We start from the raw sequence: 22,867 nt of genomic DNA, 5'->3' as shown, positions 1-22,867 counted from the left end.
CTTCCTCACACAACTCTCCTTCCCAAGCTCACTTACTCTCACCACTCTCTTCACCCCAACATTCTCTCTTCTTTTCTGAAAACCCCCACAAATCTTCACCTTCGCCTCCACAAGATAATGATCAGACATCCCTCCATTTGCACCTCTCAGCACATTAACATCCAAAAGTCTCTCTTTTGAGCGTCTATCAATTAACACGTAATCCAATAACGCTCTCTGGCCATCTCTCCTACTTACATACGTATACTTATGTATATCTCGTTTTTTAAACGAGGTATTCCCAATCACCAGTCCTTTTTCAGCACATAATCTACAAGCTCTTCACCATTTCCATTTACAACACTGAACACTCCATGTAAACCAATTATTCCCTCAACTACCACATTACTCACCTTTGCATTGAAATCACCCATCACTATAACCCGGTCTTGTACATCAAAACCACTAACACACTCATTCAGCTGCTCCCAAAACACTTGCCTCTCATGATCTTTCTTCTCACGCCCAGGTGCATATGCACCAATAATCACCCATCTCTCTCCATCAACTTTTAGTTTTACCCATATCAATCTAGAATTTACTTTCTTACACTCTATCACATACTCCTACAACTCCTGATTCAGGAGTAGTGCTACTCCTTCCCTTGCTCTTGTCCTCTCACTAACCGCTGACTTTACTCCCAAGACATTCTCAAACCACTCTTCCCCTTTTACCCCTTTTCATATGTAGATAATTTTCATTATAATTCTCGATCTTTTATCACGGGAGTATGATGAGTTTCAACAGAGGAAGACACCTCCATCCTCTTTATTTCCTCAATCATTGTTAATTGTGTGTACTCTGGAACTGCTACGATGTCTACATTAAGAATATCCAACAAATTTGTATGAATACCATTTATACCAAAATTTTCTTCTGATGCAGTTGTCTGTAGCTCTGAAAAGTTCTTAAGTCTATAATCCGTTGAAGAACATAAAATGTCATGATGCATGACCGAGACTAGTTAAAAAAAAAGTAGTAACAGAGTGTGAGAGACCCATTCTACACGAAGTACGTTTTTTGACTAAAACGCAGGAGTATACTCACTAGAGTGCCTATCAAAACGCACAGCTTCCATAAACTGAAAGTTTATGAACTCGACTCCCTCCTGGAAACAAAGGTTCACTAATCTAGTATTGCGACTAAACATCTCACTTCATGAAGGAGGATTTTGGCGCCGATCTGGGAAGTACTCCTGAAATCAGAGCTGTTAGTTCTGTTTCGAAGACGTCAAACAAGTAGGCGATAGTTTACCAACAACTCCTCTTATCTCTCCTTCAAGCTTTATGTTGTTTATATAATCTGCTACTCCTACACTTATGTAAGATTATTGACATCCTTAGATTCGGAGGCTACACACAAACACGAAAGTGCTCCTTTCCTCGCTTGTAGAAGAGTACTGCCTCTCAGGTTACACTAAGGGGAGCATTCACTAAGGGGTTTAGCTTTAGAGATATACATATTTTGAGCCAGAGATCAGGGTTCAATCTCAGCTTGCGTTACATTACGTTCTCGGGATCATGACAGGAGAGTCACGGATTATGTTTATGACTTTGGTTAAGAGTTGGTGATTCTTGCTGCGCCTCACGAACTACCGTCACCTTGTTGTGAAGTTCGTGAAGTCTTCCTGTCATGAAAGATAATACTGATTAATAATTTTTCTTGTGACCTTGCTTGAGATACTCCAGCTTTCTCATATGACCTTTAATGACCAAATCTGAAAACTCGAGACATTTTTTCCCTCATAACGCCTTGCGTTACCACTGTGACAACATAAACGTATCGACTTTGGTATACAGTATTGCATAGCAGTAGTATTTTCTCGGGGCAAAACTCAGGCAATTCTTCCTTCTGCTTCAGACAACTTTCAGACATGAGGCCATTATGGTCATCAGTACATAATGCTACGGTACATATGCTCAATGCCATCATTGCACTGCCACTTGGTATGATGAAGACGACGCAGTCTATCATTTGATGAAGTCAGGGTTGTTACACCTGAGTCTCGCCAACACTGTGAACTGATTTATTAGATAGTAGGTGAGCATCATATTAATTCCTTTTTTCATTCTTCTTCCTAAATATATATCACTATTCCTTTTGTGGTTGTATGAATAACTGGAGATTCACAAACATCGTCTCTCTCATGTCTTTCTACTGTTATGTTTACATACATATAACTTCGTCGCTCTACATATTACAATTATCTTATCTGCAAGTATTGAGATGTTTGAACTCATATATTCTGATGTCTTCCTGAATACTGAAGAATGTTATATGACGAAATAAAACCTTTCTTATATCAATATAATCAACCGAATGACAGAAAACACCTTCGAAGCCATGAATAATTTTCGTCTTCTTTTTCGCTTATACATTTCTTTCACCCGAGATGGCTTCTGCCTGAGCCATGTTGCTCAAGACATGTCGGTCACTGTAAAAAGAAAAACATAAAAAGAGTTTTATGAAGTACATTGATGCAGAAGACCCAGGTCTGACTAGCAGGATTTCCACGTGGTTTCTGTCATGTTCAACATGTGAACACATACGATTATGAGTCATGAAAATATAATATATATTGAAGGAAAATTTAATGTTTCTGTTACTGTCATCAGTGATAAGTGATGGTGTGCAGGTGTACAGACGCTGCCTCTACTGTAACACTGGCCAGCAGGGAGTCCAACTTATCAACATTTGGAACTTGACCTTGGCCTTCCAGAACACAAGCAACCTCTTCAAAGGTGAAGATTATATACTTTAGACTTATTACTCTTGATGTGTGAATGTTATCTTAGTCCGTGTTTCTTATAGGAATATCTGCCAGCTCATCTCATCATGATGGTGGGACAGTATGGCATTATCTGTGTCACTGAACCACTGAACAGCTTAAAAACCCCATCCTCAGGTACTGACCCGCCTCTCCTAGCGCCGACCAACACCCCACCCTCACGTACTGACCCACTCCTCCCAGAGTCGACCAACCCAAAACCCTCAGGTACTGACTTGCCCCTCCCAGCGCCAACTAACCCCCAACTCTCAGGTACTGACCCGCCCCTCCCAGCGCCGATTAACCCATCATCCTCAGAAACTGACCCGTCCCTCCCACACCGACCGATCCCCCACCGTCAGGTAATGACGTGCAACTCCCAGCGCCAACCAACCCCCACCCTCAGGTATTGACCCGCCCCTCTCAGCGCCGACACACCTTCCACCCTCAGGTACTGACCCGCACCTCCAAGCGACGACCAATCCCCCACCCTCAGATACTGACCCCGCCCCTCCCAGCGCCGACCAACCTCCGCACCTTCAGGTGCTGACCCTCCCCTGCCGGCGCCAACTAACCCCCAACTCTCAGGTACTGACCCGCCCCTCCCAGCGCCGACTAACTCCTCATCCTCAGATACTGACCCTTCCCTCCCAGCGCCGACCAACCCCCCACCATCAGGTATTGACCCGCCCCTCCTAGCATCGACCAACCCCTCACCCTCAGGTATTGACCCGCCCCTCTCAGCACCGACACACCTTCCACCCTCAGGTACTGACCCGCACCTCCAAGCGACGACCAATCCCCCACCCCCAGATACTGACCCCGCCCCTCCCAGCGTCGACCAACCATCGATCTTTTCACCTTCCTGCATGTTCAATCCCCGATCACTCAAAATCTTTTCCACTCCATCTTTCCACCTCCAATTTGGTCTCCCACTTCTCCTCGTTCCCTCCACCTCCGACACATATATCCTCTTGGTCAATCTTTCCTCACTCATTCTCTCCATGTGTCCAAACCATTTCAAAACACCCTCTTCTGCTCTCTCAACCACGCCCTTTTTATTTCCACACATCTCTCTTACCCTTACGTTACTTACTCGATCGAACCACCTCACACAACATATTGTCCTCAAATATCTCATTTCAAGCACATCCACCCTCCTGCGCACAACTCTATCCATAGCTCACGCCTCGCAACCATACAACATTGTTGGAACCACTATTTCTTCAAACATATCCATTTTTGCTTTCCGAGATAATGTTCTCGACTTCCACACATTCTTCAAGGCTCCCAGGATTTTCGCCCCCTTCCCCACCCTATGATTCACTTCCGCTTCCATGGTTCCATCCGCTGCCAGATCCACTCCCAGATATCTAAAACACTTTACTTCCTTAAGTTATTCTCCATTCAAACTTACCTCCCAATTGACTTGACCCTCAACCCTACTGTACCTAATAATCTTGCTCTTATTCATATTTACTCTTAACATCTTCTTTCACACGCTTTACCAAACTCAGTCACCAGCTTCTGCAGTTCCTCACATGAATCAGCCACCAGCGCTGTATCATCAGCGAACAACAACTGACTCACTTCCCAAGCTCTCTCATCCCAAACAGACTGCATACTTGCCCCTCTTTCCAAAACTCTTGCATTCACTTCCCTAAAAACCCCATCCATAAACAAATCAAACAACCATGGAAACATCACACACCCCTGCCGCAAACATACATTCACTGAGAACCAATCACTTTCCTCTCTTCATACACGTACACATGAGGCATTTGGACGATTTTTGCAGGGAAAAAATGCTAATGAGTGGGAGATGTATAAAAGAAAGAGACAGGAGGTCAAGTGAAAGGTGCGAGAGGTGAAAAAGAGGGCAAATGAGAGTTGGGGTGAGAGAGTATCATTAAATTTTAGTGAGAAGAAAAAGATGTTCTGGAAGGAGGTAAATAAAGTGCGTAAGACAAGGGAGCAAATGGGAACTTCAGTGAAGGGGGCTAATGGGGAGTTGGTAACAAGTAGTGGTGATGTGAGAAGGAGATTGAGTGAGTATTTTGAACGTTTGTTGAATGTGTTTGATGATAGAGTGGCAGATATAGGGTGTTTTGGTCGAGGTGGTGTGCAAAGTTAGAGGGTTAGGGAAAATGATTTAGTAAACAGAAAAGAGATAGTAAAAGCTTTGCGGAAGATGAAAGCCGGCAAGGCAGCGGGTTTGGATGGTATTGTAGTGGAAGTTATTAAAAAAGGGGGTGACTGTATTGTTGACTGGTTGGTAAGGTTATTTAATGTATGTATGACTCATGGTAAGGTGCCTGAGGATTGGCGGAATGCGTGCATAGTGCCATTGTACAAAGGCAAAGGGGATAAGAGTGAGTGCTCAAATTACATAGGTATAAGTTTGTTGAGTATTCCTGGTAAATTATAATGGAGGGTATTGATTGAGAGGGTGAAGGCATGTACAGAGCATCAGATTGGGGAAGAGCAGTGCGGTTTCAGAAGTGGTAGAGGATGTGTGGATCAGGTGTTTGCTTTGAAGAATGTATGTGAGAAATACATAGAAAAGCAAATGGATTTGTATGTAGCATTTATGGATGTGGAGAAGGCATATGATATATGTATATATATATATATATATATATATATATATATATATATATATATATATATATATATATATATATATATATATATATATATATATATATATATATATATATATATATATATATATATATATATATATATATATATATATATCCATGGTTGTTTAATTTGTTTATGGATGGGGTTGTTAGGGAGGTAAATGCAAGAGTTTTGGAAAGAGGGGCAAGTATGAAGTCTGTTGGGGATGAGAGAGCTTGGGAAGTGAGTCAGTTGTTGTTCGCTGATGATACAGCGCTGGTGGCTGATTCATGTGAGAAACTGCAGAAGTTGGTGACTGAGTTTGGTAAAGTGTGTGGAAGAAGAAAGTTAAGAGTAAATGTGAATAAGAGCAAGGTTATTAGGTACAGTAGGGTTGAGGGTCAAGTCAATTGGTAGGTGAGTTTGAATGGAGAAAAACTGGAGGAAGTGAAGTGTTTTAGATATCTGGGAGTGGATCTGGCAGCGGATGGAACCATGGAAGCGGAAGTGGATCATAGGGTGTGGGAGGGGGCGAAAATTCTGGGGGCCTTGAAGAATGTGTGGAAGTCGAGAACATTACCTCGGAAAGCAAAAATGGGTATGTTTGAAGGAATAGTGGTTCCAACAATGTTGTATGGTTGCGAGGCGTGGGCTATGGATAGAGTTGTGCGCAGGAGGATGGATGTGCTGGAAATGAGATGTTTGAGGACAATGTGTGGTGTGAGGTGGTTTGATCGAGTGAGTAACGTAAGGGTAAGAGAGATGTGTGGAAATAAAAAGAGCGTGGTTGAGAGAGCAGAAGAGGGTGTTTTGAAGTGGTTTGGGCACATGGAGAGGATGAGTGAGGAAAGATTGACCAAGAGGATATATGTGTCGGAGGTGGAGGGAACAAGGAGAAGAGGGAGACCAAATTGGAGGTGGAAAGATGGAGTGAAAAAGATTTTGTGTGATCAGGGCCTGAACATGCAGGAGGGTGAAAGGAGGGCAAGGAATAGAGTGAATTGGAGCGATGTGGTATACCGGGGTTGATGTGCTGTCAGTGGATTGAATCAGGGCATGTGAAGCGTCTGGGGTAAGCCATGGAAAGCTGTGTAGGTATGTATATTTGCGTGTGTGGACGTATGTATATACATGTGTATGGGGGGGTTGGGCCATTTCTTTCGTCTGTTTCCTTGCGCTACCTCGCAAACGCGGGAGACAGCGACAAAGTATAATAAAAAAAATAAATATATATATATATATATATATATATATATATATATATATATATATATATATATATATATACATATATATATATATATATATATATATATTTTTTTTTTTTTTTTTTTTTATACCTCGTCGCTGTCTCCCGCGGTTGCGAGGTAGCGCAAGGAAACAGACGAAAGAAATGGCCCAACCTCCCCCATACACATGTACATACATACGTCCACACACGCAAATATACATACCTATATATATATATATATATATATATATATATATATATATATATATATATATATATATATATATATATATAAATACATATATATATATATATATATATATATATATATATATATACATATATATATATATATATATATATATATATATATATATATATATATATATATATATATATATATATATATATATATATATATATATATATATATATATATATATATATATATATATATATATATATATACATATATATATATATATATGTATATGATTAAGTATATTCCTATGAGTCCACGGGGAAATGATATAAGTTCCCAAGTAAACTTTCCTGTAATTGCATATCATGAGGGGAGATCCAAGTTTAGCAACATGCGTATCACAAGTTCATATTTTGGACTGGCCGGGGATCTGTTTACATATCTTTTTAGCTATATGCTATCCAATTTGTGCAGACCTTCACTAACATAATGTTACAATTCTTTGTGTATGTAATGATAGAAGATTCAATGAATTGTTATGTTCACCTAGCTGGCATTACTCCAGTCAATATAATGATTATCATCTTTTAACGTGATTAAACAAGGCATTTGATTCTTTTCCTGTTCCTGTAATATATTCATGTTGCTTAAGTCTAAGAGAGAGTTTCTTACCAGTCTGCCCAACATAAAACCTATCAGAATCTCTGCAGGGTACTCTATAAATGCATCCTGCAGAATTTTCTGGTGAGTTCTTGATTGAGATATTCTTTATAGTACTGTTGTTGCTAAAGGTAACATTTACACTAATTTATTTTATGCACTTTGAGAAATAGAGTAAAAAGGAAGAACTAGAAGGTTCTTGGTGTCAAGGGGAGGTTTGGGTTTAGCTCTATAAAATGATTTCTTTGCCATCCTCGAGGGCTGAGTGTAAGATATCTTAAAGTGCGTTGACGTAACCAGTCTGAGAAGAAATGAGAGATATGTAAAATGAATCATGAATGTTCTGAATCTGAAGGAAAGAATGGTTTACGAATGTCTTAAGATTAAATTCAGGGATAGTATGAGGGCGAGAGCTAAGTAAGGGATAGCAACAGTACTGGAAGAGCTGTGGGAGTGTCTGAAACAATGTAAGGGAATGAGTCTCAGGCTGATGTATGAAATGAGAGCGGATTACGAGATGTGGATAATTTTTTGTGCTAATGAAACCGGTGATGAGGTGGCTTAAGAGGTAAAGTGAGTGTTTTGGGAGCATATGGCAGACTGTATCAGCAATTTTGATGAGCGGGATCGAGTATCAGTATTGCATGATCTGATTACGAGAGTAGTTATGTGGCAGTTGGGGGTACAACTGGCGAGCATGGGATACCCGGTGTTGTGAATAAGAATAGTAAAGAGCTTGTGAAGTTGTATGTTGAATAAAGGTTGGTGAATGTGAATACCATTGGTTTAAGGAGGAGGGGGATGTACAGAAATATACGTGGGTGAGTAAGATAGATGGTGAGGGGCTTTATTGGACCATGTGCAAATTGAGAAGCACGCAAAGGAGAGACTCTTGGATGTTAATATGTTGAAGCGGGAGGAAAAATTGATAGCGAAATATGTAATTATTACCAAATGAAGACGAAGGTGAATGCTTGTAGGGGCTTTAGAAAAAGAAGAAACGGTGAGGATGGGAAGTAGACTGTGAAAGCGAATGAGTTTAGATAAGAGGATTGTGAAAAAAATTAAGCGTAGATAGCCAAAAAGGTGGAGTAAATGAAGATATTGCAGTGGATGCGGAATGGCAGGTGTTTAGGAAAGCACTGCTTATATGTGCTAAAGAAGTGTGTGGCACGCGGAAAGTGGAAGGTGAACAAGTTAGAAAGTGTAGTGAGAGGTGGAATGAAGAAGTTAAGTGGCAAGTTAAGGAGAAAAGAGAGGTGTATAGGTATTATTTGCAGGGAAGGTGAGCACACTACTCGATGTACAAAGGACAGCGATAGGAGGTCAAAAGGAAGGTGTAGGTGCTGAAAAAAAAAAAGTTGGGATGAGAGAGTTCCAGCAAATCCCAAAGAGAGAATAAGAAAATGCTTTCGAAGAGTGATGGTTTAAGAAAACAAGAGAGGAAATTGTAACATCGGTGAAGGGAGCTAATGGGAAGTGATAAGAGCCAGAGAAGAGGTGAAGAGATGGAGTGAGTGTTTTGAAGAGTTCTTAAACGAGTTTGATGATAGGGTGGCAGAAGGGATATGTTTTGTAAGAGGAAATATGCGAAGTGGAAGAGTTATGAAAATTGGTATGCTGAAAAGATAGGAAGTGGTGAATGTCTTACGTAAGATGAAATGCAGCACAGTGGCTGAGTGGACGGTATTGTAATCAAATTTCTTAAGAAAGTTATTCTATGCTTTTATCATGATAGCTCTAGCTGAAAATCTATATCCTGAATTTACCACAAAAGATCAAGGAAATCAACTCAGACAGATACTTTCCCCCTTCCAGATCTGCTCCAGAATTTCATGGGCCACAAGTTCAGGATTGTGACAACACCACACTTCCCTTACATGGACTACCATTGGATGAATCGCGAGGAAAGCAACAGAGTGACACCCAGGGATTCTCTTGACGTTAGGCTAATCAACGCATTTTCCAGAACATTAAACTTTACGTAAAAACCTCGCCTATTCCACTCTCACACTTATGCTACTCAAGCGCCAGAGTTTACTAGTCTTATGAATATCATAATCCAAAGTATTAGTGTACTATGAAATATACAGCGTTCTGTGGAAGGCTGTATACTCATAATCCAGAAGAAGACCAATGAAAGACCAAATGATGATGGAAGAAGAGAAGACAAGGAAGAGAAGGTCACATCAGGCAGAGGGAGGTCACATCAGGCAGAGGGAGGTCACATCAGGCAGAGGGAGGTCACATCAGGCAGAGGGAGGTCACATCAGGCAGAGGGGGGTCACATCAGGTAGACGGAGGTCACATTAGGCAGAGGGGGGTCATATTAGGCAGAGATCACATCAGGCAGAGAGAGGTTATATCAGGCAGAGGGAGGTCACATCAGGCAGAGAGAGGTTATAACAGGCAGAGGGAGGTCACATCAGGCAGAGGGAGGTCACACCAGGCAGAGGGAGTCCACATCAGGCACAGGGAAGTCACATCAGTCAGAGGAAGGTCACATCAGGCAGAGGGAGGTCACATCAGGCAGAGAAGGGTCCTTCAGGCAGACGGAGGTTACATTAAACAGAGGGAGGTCATATTAGGTAGAAGATCACATCAGGCAGAGAGAAGTTCATATCAGGCAGAGGGAGGTCACATCAAGCAGAGGAAGGTCACATCAGGCAGAGGAAAGTCACATCAGGCAGACGGAGGTCACATTAGGCAGAGGGAGGTTACATTAGGCAGAGGGAGGTCACATCAGGCAGAGGAAGGTCACATCAGGCAGAGGGAGGTTATATCAGGCAGAGGAAGGTCACATCAGGCAGAGGGAGGTCGCATTAGGCAGAGGGAGGTTACATTAGGCAGAGGGAGGTCACATCAGGCAGAGGAAGGTCACATCAGGCAGAGAGAGGTCACATCAGGCAGAGGGAGGTCACATCAGGCAGAGGGAGGTCATATTAGGCAGAGGGAGGTTACATTAGGCAGAGGGAGGTCACATCAGGCATAGGAAGGTCACATCAGGCAGAGAGAGGTCACATCAGGCAGAGGGAGGTCACATCAGGCATAGGAAGGTCACATCAGGCAGAGAGAGGTCACATCAGGCAGAGGGAGGTCACATCAGGCAGAGGGAGGTCACATTAGGCAGAGGGAGGTCACATCAGGCAGAGGGAGGTCACATCAGGCAGAGGGAGGTCATATCAGGCAGAGGGGGGTCACATCAGGTAGACGGAGGTCACATTAGGCAGAGGGGGGTCATATCAGGCAGAGAGAGGTTATATCAGGCAGAGGGAGGTCACATCAGGCAGAGAGAGGTTATAACAGGCAGAGGGAGGTCACATCAGGCAGAGGGAGGTCACACCAGGCAGAAGGAGGTCACATCAGGCAGAGGGAGGTCACATCAGGCAGAGGAAGGTCACATCAGGCAGAGGGAGGTCACATCAGGCAGAGGAAGGTCACATCAGGCAGAGGGAGGTCACATCAGGCAGAGGGAGGTCACATCAGGCAGAGGAAGGTCACATCAGGCAGAGGGAGGTTATATCAGGCAGAGGGGGGTTATATCAGGTACAGGGAGGTCACATTAGGCAGAGGGGGGGTCACATCAGGCAGAGAGAGGTCACACTAAGCAGAAGGGGAGTCACATCAGGCAGAGGGAGGTCACATCAGGCAGAGAGAGGTCATATCAGGCAGAGGGAGGTAACATCAGGCAGAGGGAGGTCACATAAGGCAGACGGAGGTCACATTAGGCAGAGGTAGGTCATATTAGGTAGAGGAAGGTCACATCAGGCAGAGAGAGGTCATATTAAGCAGAGGGAGGTTATATCATGCAGATGGAGGTCATATCAGACAGAGGGAGGTCATATCAGGCAGAGGGGGGTCACATCAGGTAGACGGAGGTCACATTAGGCAGAGGGGGGTCATATCAGGCAGAGAGAGGTTATATCAGGCAGAGGGAGGTCACATCAGGCAGAGAGAGGTTATAACAGGCAGAGGGAGGTCACATCAGGCAGAGGGAGGTCACACCAGGCAGAAGGAGGTCACATCAGGCAGAGGGAGGTCACATAAGGCAGACGGAGGTCACATTAGGCAGAGGTAGGTCATATTAGGTAGAGGAAGGTCACATCAGGCAGAGGGAGGTCACATTAGGCAGAGGGAGGTCACATCAGGCAGAGGGAGGTCACATCAGGCAGAGGGAGGTCATATCAGGCAGAGGGGGGTCACATCAGGTAGACGGAGGTCACATTAGGCAGAGGGGGGTCATATCAGGCAGAGAGAGGTTATATCAGGCAGAGGGAGGTCACATCAGGCAGAGAGAGGTTATAGCAGGCAGAGGGAGGTCACATCAGGCAGAGGGAGGTCACACCAGGCAGAAGGAGGTCACATCAGGCAGAGGGAGGTCACATCAGGCAGAGGAAGGTCACATCAGGCAGAGGGAGGTCACATCAGGCAGAGGGAGGTAACATCAGGCAGAGGGAGGTCACATAAGGCAGACGGAGGTCACATTAGGCAGAGGTAGGTCATATTAGGTAGAGGAAGGTCACATCAGGCAGAGAGAGGTCATATTAAGCAGAGGGAGGTTATATCATGCAGATGGAGGTCATATCAGACAGAGGGAGGTCACATCAGGCAGAGAAAGGTCATATCAGGAAGACGTAGGTCACATTAGGCAGAGGGAGGTCATATTAGGTAGAGGAAGATCACATCAGGCAGAGGAAGGTCTCATCTGAGAGAGGGAGGTCACATCAGGCAGAGGGAGGTCGCATCTGACAGAGGTAGGTCACATCAGGTAGAGGGAGGTCGCATCTGACAGAGGGAGGTCGCATAAGGTAGAGGGAGGTCACATCAGACAGAGAGAGGTCACATCAGGCAGAGGGAGGTCACATCAGGCAGTGAGAGGTCACATCAGGTAAAGGGATGTCACATCAGGTAAAGGGAAGTCACATCAGGTAGAGGGAGGTCACATCAGGCAGTGAAAGGTCACATCAGGTAGAGGGATGTCACATCAGGCAGTGAGAGGTCACATCAGGTAGAGGGAGGTCATATCAGGCAGAGGGAAGTCACAACAGGCAGAGGGAGGTCATATCAGGCAGAGGGAGTTCACATCAGGTAGGGGGAGGGCACATCAAGGCACAGGGAGGTCACATTAGGCAGGGGAGAGGCGACAGTATGGATTAGGTGGCCAGATTCTACCTCATTCCACAGTCAGAGGTGGTGTTGAGGTGAGGTCAGTGAGGGGAGGAACTAGAGTCCGGGCTAGGAGTACAGGGAAGAAAGTTATCTGGAAACGGAGGGACAGGCCAAGAAGGTAGAGAGTAGAGGGAGGCTGAGGGAAGCAAAATATCGGGGATAGATCAAAGGGATCAGAGGCGAGACAGTATGGAGTAGGAGGTAAAAGTCAGTGAGTAGATCAGAGTAAAAGAAATATGATGAGGCTGGATCAAAGTGAACATGTTAGGTGAAGGATCAAATTGAAGACCTTACGTTATAGATCAGACTGAAGACCTTACGTTATAGATCAGACTGAAGACCTTACGTTATAGATCAGATTGAAGATGTTAGGTTATAGATCAGATTGAAGACGTTGGGTTATGGATCAGATTGAAGACGTTAGATTAGGGATCAGTGTGTAAAAGCTAGACTATGGATTGGAGGGTTGAAGCAAAGGCGTGGATCAGATGAACGTTGCCGGTGTGTGGATCAGAGGGATGCAGCGACGATGTGGATCACAGGAACGTTGTTAGCGTGTGGATCAGAAGGATGCAGCAAGAATGTTGGTCAGCATGAACAAACCAGAAAGATCAGGGAGGAGATGAAGCCTGTGTACGCTTGTGAGGGAGAAATGCTGTATGTACGGGAAATGGCTATGGCTGTAAAGGCGGACATGAATACAAAATGTATTATACTTATGTATCTGTGATTGATGCATGTGTGTCTGTCAGTAGTGCAAAGGTTCCTAGTTTTTAGATAACTTAGGAGAGCGCACAAGAAAAGGGAAAAATCAGAAACTATAATTTCAGTGTTTGTATAAATTGAAAGACAGTTATGAATATCTGACATTAATACATTTACGGTTTGTAGTAATGCAAGTTTCTCACGTTTACTCCCAACAAAAGATTACAATAGATAATATGATTCATTACTGGTGACACAACACATTCAGGAGACTTTGTTTGTGTATGTAATCATACTGTAGCTCACAGGTATGAACATATTATAGCCTTCACATATATCTATACTATAACGTTCATATATAGACATACTTTAACGTTTATATATAAACATACTGTAGTGTTCAGGTAAATATGATTACGTATTTTGCAACAGCTTCGAGATATTTGCTGAGCCTGATCGCACCTTTGGCGATGAGGTGGAAGACGGTATCTTCAACGGGATGATCGGCCAACTGCAGCGGGAGGAGACGGACTTCTCAACCATACTAGCCCCAACACCAGGACGACTCAAGGTGGTTGAGTTCCTGCGTGGGTATCCCGCCGATAAGATGGTCGTCACATCTCTTAAACCTGCACTGCTGCCGGCACGTCTTGCATTGATCAGGCCATTTTCAGGTGACTTTGCTCTCTTTAGATCTACTCTGCGATATGCTGTGTGTTGGAGAATTTAATGTATACTATAAATAGTAACTTGATTGTACCTGGTATATCCTGCTGAAGTACATTTGTCATCCTTAACTCTTGATCACCACGACCGATCACCCAGGCAACACTCAACCTGATCTTTTTCACCCATGAGCTTCTTCATTATCCACTACTTGAGTTCCCTTACGGTCTTTGGATTACCATCTTAATCCTATCACTTGCAAGCGGGCATGTCCACGGCCAAGCGGGAACGTCCATGGCCAAGCTGGAACGTCCATGGCCAAGCTGGAACGTCCATGGCCAAGCGGGCCACATTCATTGCCAAGAGGGCACGATCAAGGCCGAGCGGGCATGTCCTGGCCAAGTGGGCACGTCCATGGCCTGTCCTCTACCACTTCGGAAAAGCTCAGTAAATTTTGCTCATCTTTCCCTCAGCGTTTCTTTGCTTCGCTGGCCGGGAAGCTTCCAGCTGTGCTGACCATATACGAGAGGTTATCTTAGGTGGGATAAATCCCACGTCCCGTGTTGTACTAAACTTCTAGTCATGGATTAAATGCGTTTATTCTGAACTTTGTGTATGAGGCACAAAAACCTTCCCTGCTGACTCACTTTAAGTCCTCATTTTTACTCGGTATCATTTCACTGCTGCTACTCGTTCAGTACGCTACACACAGAGAATGTAAGCTGATTGGATTTCTTTTTTAATAGATAAGTCTTTATAGTCCTTAACCAAGAGCATCTCCAGCATCCTATGCATTTCATTCAATTGTGTTATCTTCCGACCTGAACAATCAGTTGGAAACTTTGTCAGATGAAACCATTACTTTCGGTCCCATATTTTCCTAACTCCACATCGGATGATTCTTCATCAAATTCTCTCTAGTTTTCCTCCCAGTGAACTTCGTAATTTTTTCTCACAAAGTCTTCTGAGTTGTCTCTCATATAAGGTGGACAAGACATGTGAGCCAGATGGATACTTACCTAAATCCTCAAAGAATGTGTCTCCTACCTCTGGTGCTTGTCCATCATTTGTACATTTGTTTATAGTCCCATATTTTCCCATTACTTCGAAGCTTTGAAGTTTTTCCCAGTTCTGCGCTTCGTATCCTCATATAATCATTACCCAGTCGATCTACCTCTCTTATCTTCAAACTAATGGGAACTCTTCGTGATTCTTACTTTCTTAGAATCTCATTCCTTTCTCGTGAATCATCATTTGTTTTCCTGTTGATCACTTGTCCTATATGCTCTACCTTTGGTCCTTCTCTTTCTGGGATATTTGTTAATCTTTCGTCTTCCTCTTCAAACCTCTGGGGCATTTCACAGAATGTGCCACAAGTCTTTATTTACTAAATTTTCATCCTTTTGCTTTCTGTCTTTTCTTTCCTCTCTGATGCATAACATTATCTCCAGTTGTTCCATTGTAGTGGTCGTTGCTGGGACAACACTATACTCTTACCCTGTGACCGGTTATGCCTCTTATAGTTTTATCCCATTGTTTACCCTATCTATTTCTCTCTATGTCCCTCTCCTTCCCGCTCCCATACTCGCTCTTTTCTCACGGTGAATAAGATTTCTTTCTTAAGTCAGACATCTGCAGCACAACAAATCGAGAAAACAATAACATAGCTGAATTCAACATTGTGAAACTCAGCTCCCTTGTATGTATGCGTCTAAATCCCACTTCTTTTTTAGTTTGAATTTTCAAGACACTTGAGACCAACTGTAAGTTATCATGAACAAAAGCATCAGAATAACCCACAATCTATCCTGGAAAACCATCATTATCATTGTAACAAAGTTTGCTTTTCAAAAGCTGGTCTTGTATCATAGGTTATTTCAAGCTTATTTTTTTAGTGTTTTTTTTCTCGAGAGCAGATGATCCAAATTTTACAGGGTTACCATCAGCCCAAGTAATGAATATCATCTGTATCTGGGATGGTTCTTTCCTCGTCCCTTTCTCGGTCAGAGTAGAATCAGAAGCATTTGTTATCAACACTCGCATTAAAACCTCCCTCAATCACCTCACGCTATTCGGCAGACACTGTTTTCAGACTTACCATTCTCTCTCTCTCTCTCTCTCTCTCTCTCTCTCTCTCTCTCTCTCTCTCTCTCTCTCTCTCTCTCTCTCTCTCTCTCTCTTTGAGGTAAAATCCTAACGTGGCCACTTCTCTCCTTCTTTTGAAAAGATAAGACAGATGGGGAAGATTTCCAGCCCTCTGCGCCCTCCTCCTCGTCTTTCATGACAGGCAGGGAATATGTGGGAAGTATTCATTCTCCCCATCCAAAGGTGTAAGATATATAAACACACACACACACACACACACACACACACACACACACACACACACACACACACACACACACACACACATATACACACACACACACACACATATATATATATATATATATATATATATATATATATATATATATATATATATATATATATATATATATATATATATATATATATATATATATATATATATATATATATATATATATATATATATATATATATATATATATATATATATATATATATATATATATATATATATATATATATATATATATATAAATATATATATATATATATATATATATATACATATATATATATATATATATATATATATATATATATATATATATATATATATATATATATATATATATATATATATATATATATATATGCATATATATATATATTCTTTCTTTCAAGCCATTCGCCATTTCCCGCGTTAGCGAGGTAGCGCCAAGAACAGAGGAATGGGCCTTTTTTGGAATATCCTCACCTGGCCCCCTCTGTTCCTTCCCTTGGAAAATTAAAAAAAAAAACGAGAGGGGAGGATTTCCAGCCCCCCGCTCCCTCCCCTTTTAGTCGCCTTCTACGACACGCAGGGAATACGTGGGAAGTATTCCCCTGGGGATAGGGGAGAAAGAATACTTCCCACGCATTATTCACACGTCGTAGAAGGCGACTAAAGGGGACGGGAGCAGGGGGCCAGACACCCTCCCCTCCTTGTATTTTGACTTTCTAGAAGGGGAAACAGAAAAAGGAGCCACGCGGGGAGTGCTCATCCTCCTCGAAGGCTCAGATTGGGGTGTCTAAATGTGTGTGGATGTAACCAAGATCAGAAAAAAGGAGAGATAGGTAGTATGTTTGAGGAAAGGAACCTGGATGTTTTGGCTCTGAGTGAAACGAAGCTCAAGGGTAAAGGGGAAGAGTGGTTTGGGAATGTCTTGGGAGTAAAGTCAGGGGTTAGTGAGAGGACAAGAGCAAGGGAAGGAGTAGCACTACTCCTGAAACAGGAGTTGTGGGAGTATGTGATAGAGTGTAAGAAAGTAAATTCTAGATTGATATGGGTAAAACTGAAAGTTGATGGAGAGAGATGAGTGATTATTGGTGCATATGCACCTGGGTATGAGAAGAAAGATCATGAGAGGCAAGTGTTTTGGGAGCACTTGAATGAGTGTGTTAGTGGTTTTGATGCACAAGATCGCGTTATAGTGATGGATGATTTGAATGCAAAGGTGAGTAATGTGGCAGTTGAGGGAATAATTGGTATACATGGGGTGTTCAGTGTTGTAAATGGAAATGGTGAAGAGCTTGCAGATTTATGTGCTGAAAAAGGACTGGTGATTGGGAATACCTGGTTTAAAGAGCGAGATATACATAAGTATACGTATGTAAGTAGAAAGAGAGCGTTATTGGATTACGTGTTAATTGATAGGCGCGCGAAAGAGAGACTTTTGGATGTTAATATGCTGAGAGGTGCAACTGGAGGGATGTCTGATCATTATCTTGGGGAGGCGAAGGTGAAGATTTGTAGGGGTTTTCAGAAAAGAAGAGAGAATGTTGGGGTGAAGAGAGTGGTGAGAGTAAGTGAGCTTGGGAAGGAGACGTGTGTGAGGAAGTACCAGGAGAGACTGAGTACAGAATGGAAAAAGGTAAGAACAAAGGTGGTAAGGGGAGTGGGGGAGGAATGGGATGTATTTAGGAAAGCAGTGATAGCTTGCGCAAAAGATGCTTGTGGCATGAGAAGTATAGGAGGTGGGTTGATTAGAAAAGGTAGTGAGTGGTGGGATGAAGAAGTAAGATTATTAGTGAAAGAGAAGAGAGAGGCATTTGGACGATTTCTGCAGGGAAAAAATGCAAATGAGTGGGAGATGTATAAAAGAAAGAGGTGGGAGGTCAATACAAAGGTGCAAGAGGTGAAAAAGAGGACAAATGAGAGTTGGGGTGAGAGAGTATCATTAAATTTTAAGGAGAATAAAAGCTGTTTTGGAAGGAGGTAAATAAAGTGCGTAAGACAAGGGAGCAAATGGGAACTTCAGTGAAGGGGGCTAATGGGGAGGTGATAACAAGTAGTGGTGATATGAGAAGGAGATGGAGCGAGTATTTCGAAGGTTTGTTGAATGTGTTTTCTGATAGAGTGGCAGATATAGGGTGTTTTGGTCGAGGTTGTGTGCAAAGTGGGAGGGTTAGGGGAAAATGATTGGGTAAACAGAGAAGAGGTAGTAAAAGCTTTGCAGAAGATGAAAACCGGCAAGGCACCTGGTATGGATGGTATTGCAGTGGAAATTATTAAAAAAGGGGGTGACTGTATTGTTCACTGGTTGGTAAGGTTATTTAATGCATGTATGATTCATGGTGAGGTGCCTGAGGATTGGCGGAATGCTTGCATAGTGCCATTGTACAAAGGCAAAGGGGATAAGAGTGAGTGCTCAAATTATAGAGGTATAAGTTTGTTGAGTATTCCTGGTAAATTATATGGGAGTGTATTGATTGAGAGGGTGAAGGCATGTACAGAGCATCAGATTGGGGAAGAGCAGTGTGGTTTCAGAAGTGGTAGAGGATGTGTGGATCAGGTGTTTGCTTTGAAGAATGTATGTGAGAAATACTTAGAAAAGCAAATGGATTTGTATGTAGCATTTATGGGTCTGGAGAAGGCATATGATAGATTTGACAGAGATGCTCTGTGGAAGGTATTAAGAATATATGGTGTGGGAGGCAAGTTGTAAGAAGCAGTGAAAAGTTTTTATCGGGAATGTAAGGCATATGTACGTGTAGGAAGAGAGGAAAGTGATTGGTTCTCAGTGAATGTAGGTTTGCGGCAGAGGTGTGTGATGTCTCCATGGTTGTTTAATTTGTTTATGGATGGGGTTGTTAGAGAGGTGAATGCAAGAGTTTTGGAAAGAGGGGCAAGTATGCAGTCTGTTGTGGATGAAAGAGCTTGGGAAGTGAGTCAGTTGTTGTTTACTGATGATACAGCGCTTGTGGCGGATTCATGTGAGAAACTGCAGAAGCTGGTGTCTGAGTTTGGTAAAGTGTGTGAAAGAAGAAAGTAAAGAGTAAATGTGAATAAGAGCAAGGTTATTAGGTACAGTCGGGTTGGGGGTCAAGTCAATTGGGAGGTAAGTTTGAATGGAGCAAAACTGGAGGAAGTGAAGTGTTTTAGATATCTGGGAGTGGATCTGGCAGCGGATGGAACCATGGAAGCGGAAGTGAATCATAGGGTGAGGGAGGGGGCGAAAATTCTGGGAGCCTTGAAGAATGTGTGGAAGTCGAGAGCATTGTCTCAGAAAGCAAAAATGGGTATGTTTGAAGGAATATTGGTCCAACCATATTGTATGGTTGCGAGGCGTGGGCTATGGATAGAGTTGTGCGCAGGAGGGTGGATGTGCTGGAAATGAGATGTTTGAGGACAATATGTGGTGTGAGGTGGTTTGATCGAGTAAGTAATGTAAGGGTAAGAGAGATGTGTGGAAATAAAAAGAGCGTGGTTGAGAGAGCAGAAGAGGGTATTTTGAAATGGTTTGGTCACATGGAGAGAATGAGTGAGGAAAGATTGACCAAAAGGATATATGTGTCGAAGGTGGAGGGAACGAGGAGAAGTGGGAGACCAAATTGGAGGTGGAAAAATGGAGTGAAAAAGATTTTGAGTGATCGGGGCCTGAACATTCAGGAGGGTGAAAGGAGGGCAAGGAGTAGAGTGAATTGGATCGATGTGGTATACCGGGGTCGACGTGCTGTCAATGGAGTGAATCAGGGCATGTGAAGCGTCTGGGGTAAAACATGGAAAGTTCTGTAGGTCCTGGATGTGGAAAGGGAGCTGTGGTTTCGGGCATTATTGCATGACAGTTAGAGACTGAGTGTGAACGAATGGGGCCTTTTTTTTTCTTTTCATAGCGCTACCTCGCACACATGAGGGGGGAGGGGGATGTTATTCCATGTTTGGCTAGATGGCGATGGGGATGAATAAAGGCAGACAGTGTGAATTGTGTGCATGTATATATGTATATATATATATGTGTGTCTGTGTGTGTATATATATGTGTACATTGAGATGTATGGTTATGTATATTTGCGTGTGTGGACGTGTATGTATATACATGTTTATGGGGATGGGTTGGGCCATTTCTTTCGTCTGTTTCCTTGCGCTACCTCGCAAACGCGGGAGACAGAGACAAAGCAAAATAAATAATAAATAGATAAATATGTATGTATATATATATATATATATATATATATATATATATATATATATATATATATATATATATATATATATATATATATATATATATATATATATATATATATATATATATATATATATATATATATATATATATATATATATATATATATATATATATATATATATATATATCAGAATGGATCACAATTTTGCGCGAGATGAAGTATATTCCTATTAGTCCATGGTGAAAATGAAAAACGATAACTTCCCAAGTGCACTTTCGTGTGATAATCACATCATCATGGGAGACACAAGAGAGAAATAGAACAGTTAGTTTATATATAACGAATAGACGTAGCTAGGACGCCATTTGGTAAACATGCGATTGTCCAAAACAGACTTCGAGCGCATCACATACTTATGATGTGGACAAGAAGTTGATATGTTTACAAATTTTATCAACAATAAAGTTATCCAATTTGTATAGACCTTCACTAATATCAAGATTATAATTCTTTGTGTATTCAATAATAGAAGATTCAATGATATTTCTTGTGGTAGTGGAGTTAGAGTTAATAACTGAGATATCATTACTCCAGTCAGTACAATGATCATAGTTTTTAACGTGATTGAATAAGGCATTTGATTCTTATCCCATTCTTAAACTATATCTATGTTGGTTAAGTCTAACAGAAAGACCCTTACCAGTCTGCCCAACATAAAACTTATCACAATTTCTACACGGGACTTTATAGATGCATCCAGGAGAATTTTTTTGTGAGTTCCTGATAAGATATTCTTTATAGAATTATTGTTGCTGAAGGCAACATTTACATTATAGGATTTCAGGAACATGGGAAGTAAAGTTATTATCAAATGGGAGAACTAAAAGTTTCTTGGTTTCAATGGGAGGTTTGGGCTTAACTCTATATAATGATTTCTTTGCTGACTCAAGGGATTTATCAATGAAACATCTAGGGTACTTTAAATAGATCCAATAGAATATATTTTCTCAAACTCATCATCAATATACTCTTAACTGCAAATACGTAATGACTTAAGGAACATAGATTGAAATGATGATAATTTAACTCTGTCATGTTGAGATGAGTAATAATGGATATATGACCATACATTGGTAGGATTTCTATATATGCTAAACTTAAACTTGTTTCCTTGCCTATGGATCATGCAATCTAAAATGGTAACATACCATTATTTTCATTTTGTACAGTAAATTAGATGGAAGGTACATAATTGTTAAGTAAGGGGAGAAATGTTTGCAAATTTTCATTTGTTAGCCAGACACAAAGAACATCATCTATATACCTTAATCAAATTTCTTTAGAGGGTAAGATATCCTTTAGTAATTTTGTTTCAAAAAACTCCATTTATAGATTATTAGTACAGATGAAAGAGGGTTAACTATTGCCATGCCAAATTTTTGGGCATAATAATCTCCATTGAATTGAAATACACAGTCTTTTATACACAAATTTATTAGTTCAATGAAAACAGATTTTGAAACCGGTAAATGAATATCATCCAAAACATCAAATAAATGTTCTAAAAGGTCATCAAGTTGAACTTTTGTGAAAAGTGAGTAAACATCAAAGGTAGTAAGTTTGAAATCAAAATTAATATTGATATTGTTAAATGTTCCTAACTAAATCTACATTTATCATGGTAATAGTATTTGATATCTTACCCACTAAAGGGCTCAATAAAGAAACTAGCCATTTTGACAATTCATATGTGATGGAGCCTACTGAACTCACTATAGGTTTTGCTGGTAAATTTTGTTTATGTGTTTTGATAAGTCCATACGTATATGGTAATGAAGGGAACAAAGATGACAAACTTTTGATATGAGAACCATTACCTTTCAACAACAACTTCAGTTCTCTATTGAAATGGGAAATATCTGCTCCTTAGGGGCTCTTACTGAGTTTGAAATATGTTGTGTCATCATTTAAAAGATCATTCATTTTAGATGAATAATTACTTTTGTTCATAATCACAGCAGTGTTAGCCTTATCTGCTTTAGTAATATGTATATCATTGTCATTTTCTAAGATGTTAATACCTCTTAAAAATCTTTTAGGGCAATTAAGTTCCATTGGTTTTGACAAACTGGCATACACTAAACCCTTACAGATATCAATTTCATCATTAGAAATGATTGTTGTATTTCTCTAAATTAAAAAAAGACTTTGTGACATCAACACAGGTGGCTTCTCGGTTATTGCACACAAAACTTAATCCATA

The 22,867-nt window shown here is 41.5% G+C and overlaps 1 protein-coding gene across 1 annotated transcript in view; it reads left to right on the top strand.

Moving 5' to 3' along the window:
- LOC139757151 (glutamate receptor ionotropic, delta-2-like) overlaps positions 1–22,867 on the top strand; it is a 69,233-nt gene that overhangs the window by 26,354 nt on the left and 20,012 nt on the right. Inside the window, exons 5-6 of the mRNA XM_071677250.1 lie at positions 9,343–9,508; positions 13,831–14,072. Of these exons, the coding sequence (XP_071533351.1) occupies positions 9,343–9,508; positions 13,831–14,072 (408 nt within the window). The remainder of the gene's footprint in view (positions 1–9,342; positions 9,509–13,830; positions 14,073–22,867) is intronic.

The sequence above is a fragment of the Panulirus ornatus genome, chromosome 25 (genome assembly GCF_036320965.1).
Source record: "Panulirus ornatus isolate Po-2019 chromosome 25, ASM3632096v1, whole genome shotgun sequence".
Classification (NCBI taxonomy): domain Eukaryota; kingdom Metazoa; phylum Arthropoda; class Malacostraca; order Decapoda; family Palinuridae; genus Panulirus; species Panulirus ornatus.
This window is presented reverse-complemented; position numbering and strand designations above follow the sequence as displayed.